This window comes from Sinocyclocheilus anshuiensis, unplaced genomic scaffold (genome assembly GCF_001515605.1).
Source record: "Sinocyclocheilus anshuiensis isolate Anshui unplaced genomic scaffold, SAMN03320099.WGS_v1.1 scaffold63, whole genome shotgun sequence".
NCBI lineage: Eukaryota > Metazoa > Chordata > Actinopteri > Cypriniformes > Cyprinidae > Sinocyclocheilus > Sinocyclocheilus anshuiensis.
Window position 1 is genome coordinate 2576594 of NW_015552625.1, and position 10918 is coordinate 2587511.

Genomic DNA, 10918 nt, shown 5'->3' on the forward strand with positions numbered 1-10918 from the left:
TATATATATATAAACAATCATTCAGCACAGTACAGTACAGAAAAATTCTTTCATTACTACATAAATTCTCTGCCATTCAAGAAGTATCATTTCAGGTAACATTTTCGCACCCGTCTCAGAGACAATGCTTATTATATCTCTTTTCTCACCCACATCATTTGCACCGTATGAACCTGAGAACTCGTCAGATTCTCTCTATCTTTGTCAATTCAGGAAGGAACCACTCATAAATGGAATCTAAGCAGGGAAAGCGTGGAGCAGCCATAAAAAGTGCCTGAACATTATCAGGCCTAAATATAGGAGGACAGTATATGCATGAGAATGGTGCCAGCTTTAGCTGTAGTCCACCCACCCAGCAGTGTGCAATACAACACTTCACCACTACTGAGTTTTAGGAGACACATTTGCTGTCGCTTATACACTTGGGCATATATAAATGCCATTTATTGTGATTTGAATTTATAATAATTGTAAAGGAAACCGGAGATCCGGAGAAACCGGAGATGTATGTATGTGTGTGTACAGGCTTATCCTCCATTCTGGGGACCAAATTTCTCGACAAGGATAGTAAAACCTGACATTTTTCAGTTCCCACGAGGGAAAAAAAGTATTAAAAATACTTGATGTTTATCTAAAAATGTAAACATGCAAAAAAGGGTTCTGTCAGGGGGTTTAGGGGTCGATTTAGGTTTAGTGTATAGAAAATATTGTTAGATCAGTATAAAAAACAATAGAAGTCATAATAGAAGTCTATGGCAAGTCCCCACAAAAATCTAAAACATGCAGTCACATTTCACTACTTAGCCTTACTTCTGTTATGAAAAGTAAGACATAAGCGCCACCATGTGGTGATTAGTCATCTTCACCCCATAAACCATGTTTTTAGTCTTTCTAAAAGGAACACTTCGACATTGATAATTATTTTTACAAATGAATTATTCTGAAACATGTTACAGTCAGTCAAATTCACACTCCAACATTTAAATGAGCTTGGCCTTCTTAATCAGATTAATTCAAAATAACTTTTTTTTTTAATTTGTAAAAAGTAACTCAGACATCATTAGGTTTAAGTGCATTCATGTGAGACATTGGGATCGTGTCTGCGTTTGTCGCTTGCCATGAGACAGAGACATTATGTGAAATTTCAGGTATGTTTTATTGAAACTATTCATTGTATTAGAAATACAAAGACACTTTCAGTTAGAATTACTTAGGTCCTAAAGTTCAGCTGAGCTCATCATAAGCATTGCACAAACAAAATTACCAGGGACATTAACCACAAAGTTGATTTTACCAAGACAGACACATTGATCTAATGATTTGTACAGCCAAAATTAAGAGCGCTGAACAATGTAAAGATTTAGTTTAGAAGATTTAGTCTATAAAATAAAACATGACTGACACTAAACTGGAAAGACAAACAAAATTGTGGCTCAGATTTTATACAATGTATCTACTCTATATCAACTTCTTATTCAATTTCTAAATGTAATTTTTTTTTAAGAAAAGGAGACCTTTTAAAAATGAATATTCTCACCTGCCAGTGCTACAATCATTATTTATTCATTCTCTCTGTATATCTAATTCGCATTGATATAAACTGTTTTCCTTCCTTAAACCTCTATCTATTGTTCCCTTAATATTACAAGCCCTAGATTTTTTTCTCTTAAGACATTGCCATGTTTTAAGGACTTTGGGAACACATTCGAAAACCACCCATCCCCGAAATCATCAGCCTCACTGCCGCACATGCCATTCAAATATTTCATGTTGCTATGAGTATTCTGACTAATTCCAGTAAAGCCAGTTGACTAATTAACCTTCTGATAATCCTGGACAGTGCTAGCTTTGCACTTTTCACACTGTCTTCATGAGACAGATTTGTGTTAGTGCTCAGATAGCCTTTCTCTAGGACTGTCTCCAACACTGTACCTTTCCAACACTTACTGATTTGACCACTTAAATATGTTTCTATATAAAATAAAAACTCAAGTTTTCATTAATGTCATCTTTTTAATATATCAATAGTCGGATATAAAGACCAAAAATCCAGTCAGAGCACATTTTAAGGAGCCAGCCTGGTTCCCTGTTTACTTTGCTCCTACAAATAGGCTGTGACCCTTATGCACCTGTTCAGTGCAGGCTCTGCCAAGAGATATATCATTTCTGATTGACCTAAGAGCATACAGCAAAACAAAGCCTCAGCTTGCCTTTTTTTCTTAGGTATTTTTTTCCATGCTTTCATATGTTAAGTAGATTAAGGTTTACACCCAAGATCCGCAGAGCAACTACACTTTAGTATTTTAAAGGTGCCAAAAAAAACCTCACATATGTGTGTCGTAATGGAGAAATTTTAAGGAAAATATTTCAAAATACCTCAGTCCAGTCCATGTGAAATGTTTTTTTCTGGTGACGTCAATGTATTTTTTTCTTATCCCTATAAAATTGGGAACACGTGAATTGACACGTGAATGTGAATTGGCATTTGCAACTCTTTTTAACTGCCGTAATGTGACTCATTTTGTGTTTGTGCACACTTGGCGAATAAAAGCTCGCTCTGATTCTGATGTATGGATGAAACAAGATATGCAATAAAGAAAAAACAAACAAACAAAAAAACAATGTATGATACATCTTGATGTTATCCATTAGGAACTGACTGGATTAAAAAAAACTGGGCATTCTGCACCACTAGAGAGCCAGACCAAATGTAAGTTTGCTAAAACAATGCCCAAGTAACTATTTGGCTATTGGTTAACATCATCTAAGTGAAAAAGGCAGAGCCATTTCAGAGGAAGTGCAAGCTACACTTTGATTGATGTTTACAAAGCCAAACAATGTTTCTCTTTGGAATAGCATATATAAACTGTTCACAAGAACAGGGACATGCATTAAGTAAATAGATTTCATGTTAACAACACTGAAGGTTTTAAACATATTGTTGAACATTTAGCAGAAATTCAGGATTTTTCATCTAAGTTTTGAAAAACACTCTCAAAACAAAACAACAAATACACTCCACAGTATATTTTCATCTGAAGTGGAGAATATAATTTCTTTGCATCTTCAAGTTATATTAAATCATATTTGAAAAGTATGAATTTTGAGACTGCAACAGAAGCAGATGGTTTAGCTTCTTCCACATGTAAAGTAACATCATCAGTGAGGAAGGGTTCCAGGCCTCCAGACGCGGGGCTGAATACCCACACGTGTTGCAATAAAACGGGGTTTGGGAACTTGGATAGGAGACTTTAAGGGGTCTGGTGGTAGGGAACTTAACTCAGGGGCACTCTTAAACTGCTTGGCAGCTTGAAGCCCAGAGTAGCTTAGGCTTGACATACTTGACATGGGAGCTGGGGGTGAGTATGGCATGGGGTGAGGGATGGGCACAGCTGAAATTTTAGGGAGCTCTGGGAGGCCTGGGGCTCGTGAAGGTGCCGGAGTTGATTTGGGTACAGGTTCAGGTAGAGGGGACGTCATGTCAGAACGAGAGATGTGCTCACCAAGTGTGGTCCGTGAGCGTGGTACAATCACTGTGGGGTTGAGAGTTGGTGCTGACATTGGGGTGGGAGTGGAGAATCGTTTGATTTCATACACACGTGCCGCCTTTACTGGGATCTGCTTGGGTGGTGTCAGAGTGTGGCCTTCCCTTTGTTGCCTCTGGTAGGAGGACACTGAAGACGGTGTGCTAGTGCCACCACCAAAACTGAACATTGCAGGGTTCAGTTGGTAAGGCTGCCTCCTCATAAAGTCCAAGGCTTTGATACCTTCTTTTGGGACACCATAACTACCCTTACTTCCTTTAGAACTTCCCTCAGACACTTTGGCACCCCCACGCTGCACCCCAACAGGACAGGATGGAGACAGCAAGGGGTTGTAACCTATCGGTGGAGGAGCACGAACGTTAGGAGAATACTTCCAGTGGGATGGGGTTGGTGAGGTTTTTTGTGGTTCGATCAAGTCTATGACAGAATGGGCTTGTTGGGGTTGTAGCAGTGCAGGCTGCAGATGTGGAGAGTCTACAACAAACAAATCCTTGCGACTCTGTCTACGAGCAAACAGCTCTGCACCTTTTCCCTCCGCCTGAGGGATCTGTGACATTTCTTGGATGACCCTTGGCTTAGGAGCCACAGGCGGTGGCACCCTTGCCGTAATGTCATCAATGTTGTGAGTAATATTTTCCAGTTCATAATATCCATGTCTGGGTCTTTCATCTAGGTTCTGCACCATAGACAATAATTCAGGGTTTGGTGAGTTTTTCTTGCTGTCAGGTATCTTAAACATTGGCTTGTAGGCACTACGTCGGCGGGCCTCTTGGAGAATACCAGTGCGGCCAGTGGTGGCAGAGGATTTTTCACGATAGACTACAGGTGACACCGGAGTTCCAGTTAAAGAGGTCTCAGAAGCTGCAGAGGTCAAAATAGAAGAGGTTTGGGATGGTATTGCAATGGCCTGAGGTGTAACAGGAGCCATAACGGGAGCCACAGCGGTCACTGTGTTGTCAACAGGGATTGCTGGAGGAACAGTTGTTTCGGCTTCTACAGGACAGGTAGGTCCTTGGGTTTGAACTATGGGAGGTGGCACTGATGCAACCTGGAAGTTTTCCACTGAGGAGCAGTGAAGACTAGGTTGAGAATATGATTCCACAGATACAAGTGGAGGAATAGACTTTCCAGGCATAAAGGGCTGTGTGGGTATCATTTCAGGAGGGACATCGGCACTCATTCGACTCACTGTGACTTGGCTAACAAAGGAGGCCAGGATAACACTCATGGCATGCTCTTCTGATGGTGCAGAGAATGGATGTGCAACCACAGCCACTGAAACAGGTCTGGGTGTCTTCTTACTGACTGTAGGGCGAAACACAACAGGAGCAGTGGCTGCCCGATTGGTAACACAGCCTGGGGCAAAAGGTCGGGCAGTTCTGTTTAACACAGCACTGGAAGGAAGTTCTGGTAGAGGAACTGGTTGTGGAGGCATCACAGGTTCTGCAGAAGGTACTGAGAGACTAGTTATGGGCAACGCAGCGGGGGATGGTGCCATTGTGTTTGAAGTATCTCCATTAACCATAACATGGACAGTGGAAGTGGCTTGATGTGTGGCCATCTGTGTCATGTTTTGCATCTCTGCTGGTGGAACCTCATGATGTAGAGTTTTTGAAGGTCTGGCAGGTTTCGGAGCAACTGGTGGTGGCTGGACATTAGGCTTTGTCAATGGGTCTGGTTGTGGTTGCGGTGTCTGTAGTTGAGGAGGTGCTGATGTCTCTTTCAGTGCAATTCCCAGCATTTGGCTTTGTAACTGTTCTTGCGCAGCTTCCATTTTCTTTGCATGTTCCTCAGCCCTTCTCCGCTGCTGCTCAAACAACTGTGCCCCCTTCCCAGATGTATCACTCAGACCAGGACTGAGAGCACCACCTTCTCCTTCCTGACCTCTGGAAGCAGATCTTTTCTCCAGCATCTCAAGGTAGTCACTGTCCCATGTGGGGTCGGGTGCAGCAGAGAAACCTTCCTCATCAAATTCTGATTCACTGCCAGGAAATATGCCATCCTCTTCTTGAGAGTCCTGCCTCATGTCCTCATCAACACTCCCAAAGCTGGTCAGTGTGTATTTCTTGGAGCGTTGTCGGCGCTTTTTAAACATCAAAACACCCTTTGAATGAGGGTTAGGTGCATCTGTCAGTAGTGAGGCGATGGTGCGGCACTTGGACCGAGCTTCTTTCACCTGTTTGTCCGTGATCGTATCTCCACGGTTCAATTCTGCATAACATGAAATTAAAAGTTTGAGACAGAATTGAAAAATTGAATTGAATTGAAAATTGAATTGAGAATTGATGTTTATGGCTTTAAACTATTCACTTTATATCGGTCAGAAATTGTGTTAAATATAGCTAACAGTGCTCTTCTGAATCATTGGGCCTGTAAAATTGTGCTAAAAGAGTGCAGAAAAATGCAACATTTATATGTCCATGCACATGCTACACTCAACTCCTCCATTAACAAAGGATAGTTAAATATCTCATAAAAGGCTAGATAAGATTCAGTTTTTCATATGGTACTGCAAAGTTGCATGTCAAAGAAAGTTTTCATAGCATAACCCAATAAAAACTGTATTTAATCAAAGCATTTTGCAACAGGGACCACTCATTATATTAATCTGCAGCAATTAGAGAAAAAGAGCATTATCATTTGGCTGCCAAGTTGATTTGTCTACCATTGGGAGATGCTTTATTTACCAGTGCTTAACTGTGGTGCCTGAGAAGAGCATGAGAATGTTTAGAGTACAGATTAGGGTTGTCTTTAGATTTATGACCGTTTATTTATGCTGGTGCTTGAAATTACACTGCTTCAAATAGCAGTGGCTCTGAAGATGCTTGTACACTTTATAAAAAGTGGTACTATGGCACATAACCCCAAGTCTCGCCTCTAATCTATTTTTTAAACCTAATCATTATCAGAACAGGAAAAAAAAAACTTTACTCTAAAATGTAATATCACTGGAATTAATTTAACGAATTAACGTAAATCGTGAGGTGTAACCATCTGTTGAATCTAATGTTTTCACTAAATGGTTATCATAATACATATTTTGTTCATGCATATTTAATATTAATATTCCATTAATAGCATATTAGATTCCACAGTAAGTAATCTCACCATAAACACAGATGTCAATGTGTTGTTTATCACCTGATCTGGGATCAACAAACACACATTCCGCAGCTGTGATCCAGGATCAGTGTCATACCAGTGTAATGCAGTGTCCGGGCACCGGAATGTTAAACCTGTGTAACTAATTGTACGTATCTCATTTTATGAACACTAACCTGGCTTCTGAAATATGCTAATTTGTGACTTGCACTGATGACTTGTAAATTACTTTAAATTCCAGCCAGATGCTTCTATACATGTCTGAAAACTATACGGAGAATACTAACAATACTGTCCAGTATTTCAGCTAGGGATCTAGGTGGAGAGAATGAGCGCAGGCCTGTAAGGAGCACTGTCACCTGATATAAGCTAGCAGCTGGAGATGCTTATGCCAGCTCATGCAAAGCAGTGCTCAGGTTATCAACCCTGCGAGCCTCAGGACAAATATAGACACTGGTTCTGGCTAAAAGACTCATGACCAACCCTCATCTCTTCAAGGGTTTACATGCAGGCAATCACAAGCTGTGACTTTAAGAACACATTTACAAAGCTAAGCAGGTGTTCATGACAGTATATTTGAAGCTAGTCGATCATAAGAGCAATGATCTTCATATACTCACTTGCTTGTTTTGCTTTATCCATGTATGTTAATGTGAGTTCCTCATCCACTGGATTGTCAACTGGCCCAACCATGGGCACCAACTGAGTACGAGAGCTCAACATAAGAGCTTCTTTGGCTCTCTCTGGAGAAACCAGAGGGGGAACATGTGTGGGCTCCTGGAACCCACTGTCCTCTTCCATTAACCCTTCTCGTGGGTTTTGGTCATCCGCGCTCATGGATGTATCGGTGGAGGTCTGAGAGGACCAGGCTCCATGCGGAGGGGGTTGGTAAATCACTTCTCTGCGGGCTACACCAGGCAATGTATCTTCTCTTTCTTTAGGCCCCAAAAGATTGTAAACTTGGGCATCCGAGGCACTGTCATACCCACTCATTTCTGAAGTCTCTGCTCCCTCCGGTGAGGCTCGACCTGCCTTACCAGGTGAATTGCTGGGACTACGTCGTTTTGGTTTGCGTTGCCTCTCATGAGCAGCCACGTCTGCATCGCTGTCTGTTTCTCCGTAGTAGGCCTCACTGCCTGGTGGGGAGGTCAATCCACTGTGTCCGGTCGGGGACATCAGGGATCCACGGTGGATCTGCCGCACACTGGACTGGTGAGGTCGGGAGCTGGATGGAGACATGGCCCTAATGGCAGCACGGTACTCTTTATCAATGCGGGGAGAAGGAGCTCGAGCAACCAGAACCACCGACTGGAAGCCTGCCGGTGCCCTGATAAACATGTAAGAGGGTAAAATAGCACAGGGGTGGTCAGAAACAGTAACTCACAACAAACCTGGCTTGGAGTTAATACAGTCACTTACTTTCAGCTCCCATTTGAGTTAAACACATTTTGGCATTGAAAAAGGAAAGGATGGCTTACCTCCTAACCCGGATGTGTAGCGTTCCTGGTATGCTGTCGATCAGGTTCATGGCCTGGGCATGCGACAGACTCCCACAGGAATTCTCATTGATGGACACCAGCTCATCTCCCTCACGCAGTCCGGCACGACATGCTTTACTTCGCTTGCGCACCTACAGGATAATTGTAGCAGTTGATAATGGATAAATAGATCAAGAAAACATTTAACTTGGCCTTGAAAGTTTTCCATAGATTAGGCAAAGACTAAGGCATTGATATCGCATTTCAAATTCTTCCCATCTTTAAAAGCGGATCTGCAAGAATGAGTGATATATGAGTTTGGTCATACACATTAAGTCTATATTCATCCATTCTCTAAACCTGGTATTTTGTAGGTGTCTCCAATTCACCTATCCTGAATGTCTTTAGATTGTAAGGTAAACCATAGCACATGCAAACTCCATACCACTGAACCAGGGACAATCATATATCAAATGGGATAAGCCAGTGAAAATTGTGCAACATTGTACACAATACTTTAAATGCTGTTTTTTTTATTACAGATAATTTTACCTTAATATTTAAAAAAAGGTGAAGAAAAAAAACACTCAGTAGGCTGGCATAGACAGTTACCAGATACTGGCCATGTGCCAGTGTTAGTGTTGTTTATCAACTGGACCTTGCAATGGCATTGCTCAAACCCCTGTCCTGTCTGTCATATTACTCAGCACAGGAGGACAGGCTCTGATTTCAGTTGTTTTGTTCACATCTTACTGAGGATGCAATAATCAGTCTATAAATACTTACATTTAGACTATAAATAGACAGTGAGATGGGTTCATGAAATTTTCTCTGCTCTTTAATACTGTGCGAAAGCTCCTGAGTCACTATACTATTAAAATGACATTTTAAAGTCTGTGCGCTCCTTTGGCCTTTGATTGTACAGAACAGACTAAAACAATATGGCATATGGGTCATTGATCTGCTTTTCCATTTCAGACTCTAATCCTGTACTTGGTTGCCTTTGGTTTTTAGGATACCACTATAATGCAAAGGTTATATTCAGGACCAAGTGGTGAACTGGCATCTGTACGTTGCCCTGTCACTAAACCGCATCTTGATATGGGGCGGTGTCCATTCCACTAGTTTAATCTAATTCACTTTTGATGACAAGCATCTAGCTACCAATAAAAAGCAATACTCTTCATGACAGCCAAGATTAGTGGATGCAACAAACTAACCTGATCAGATAACATTATTATATAGATAGATAGGTAGATATATATATATATATACTGTATATAAAATAGTCCATAATAGTCCGTCGTTACTAATGGCTTGAATTATCATCTTTGGTGTTGGATTAAAGTAAAATACATAACCAGGGCCATTTTTATTTCCTAAACTATTGCAAGCATGACATGACAACAACATGACCATCAACCGGAATAAGCTGCTTTATCATTAAATACTGTGTATGACATTGTATCCTGTATAAAGAAAAAAAGTCTGCTGGAATTGGAAGTAGGTTATTTGAGACATAAGCATGGTGTGACATGGGACCAAATTACACTCAATTAGGGCAAATGCTATTAAATATGACCTGAATGCTCAAAGGCTAAGGTAAGTCATAAACTACAGTAATACAGTGTGTGTGTGAGCATAAAGAGCATAAACCTTTATTTATATATTATTATAATAATCACAATCTGCTATTTAGATCACAATTTGCTACTTAGTAAGTAATAAGTAATAACAAAACAAAGTAATTATAAAATAATAGCAGAAACCAGTATCACATAATTATATGTACCATAAAAATAGATAGATAGAAAAATGTTTGATTAGCTTCTCATGATCTACTACAGTCATAAACTGCCCTTTGTTTTACATATAAAGTTTTATTCTACAATCTTAGCCTGTTACTGGTAATCTACTCTTACATTGTCACTATTACAAAATGTACAATTTGTGCACATTAGCTATTTAGGACTCAAAGGTTAAGGGGGATACTTGAAAGCTCATAGCTCTATGAATCATTTGGCTTTTTCGGGAGAGGATCAGTTCCACACCACACTTAAGAGTGCAGGGGCCTATGCTTCTGGTGTCCATTACATCTTCAGGCAGCTCAACATCTTAAGTTTCTTTAGAACTAAAGAATTGTGGGCTGAAATAACTCTAAAAGACTTAAAGTGAGGTACAGTACATTCATTGATGTGTTTCCTGGCAATCATACCTTGGCAACCTGCAGAGGCTTCTGGTGCTCGATTCCTCCCTGTAGTCTGAAGCCCCATGGTGCACCTCCAGATAGGGTGATGATAACCTCCTCAGCCACCATAGTGCGGTTTGTGCTTGCGTCTTTGATTCAGTTTGTTGGCCTGGGGGCCCTTAGTACATACGGTCCATGTTATTTCAGGGCCCCCTTAGAGAAGACAACTACTACTGCAACTGTGTCCTAGGGTTCCTTCTAGTTGCTGTTGCAAGAATACGAGCGCACATGGATCCCCTCCCACACCCTGAGCTGGATGCTGGTGATAGGGGGACAGCCATAAAGGAAGTTAAAATAGAGGGGAAAGAGAAAAGATACCCACCGTCTCCCTGTGCAGTGCAGTCTTGTGTTGGATGAAGGTAGAAGCTAGTTCATCACAGCTGTGCTGTCACTCATTGCTGGCTTAAAGGGAGGGGGCGTACATTGCTGATATAAAAATAGCCCTTTGCCTCTCTTGCTAAGTGGTCAAGCTTTTTAACAACTTAAGAATAGCGACAAGTAGATTTACGTCTGAAATTGAAAGAAATGATTTATTATTAATGATG

At 41.0% G+C, this 10918-nt stretch overlaps 1 protein-coding gene across 2 annotated transcripts; it reads right to left on the minus strand.

The window, feature by feature from the left end:
* Window positions 1-1143: 1143 nt before the first annotated feature.
* LOC107666427 (synaptopodin 2-like protein) lies at window positions 1144-10714 on the minus strand. Of its 2 annotated transcripts, none has more exons than XM_016457711.1 (4): window positions 10341-10714; window positions 8126-8277; window positions 7268-7890; window positions 1144-5756 (listed from the first exon to the last, which is right to left on the minus strand). In XM_016457711.1, exons 1-4 carry the CDS (start codon window positions 10440-10442, stop codon window positions 3160-3162), a joined length of 3474 nt encoding a protein of 1157 aa, XP_016313197.1. In that variant the 5' UTR covers window positions 10443-10714; the 3' UTR covers window positions 1144-3159. The 2 variants fall into 2 exon arrangements, with proteins under 2 accessions (XP_016313197.1, XP_016313196.1); XM_016457710.1 differs by having other exon boundaries at window positions 7268-7974.
* Window positions 10715-10918: the final 204 nt, after the last annotated feature.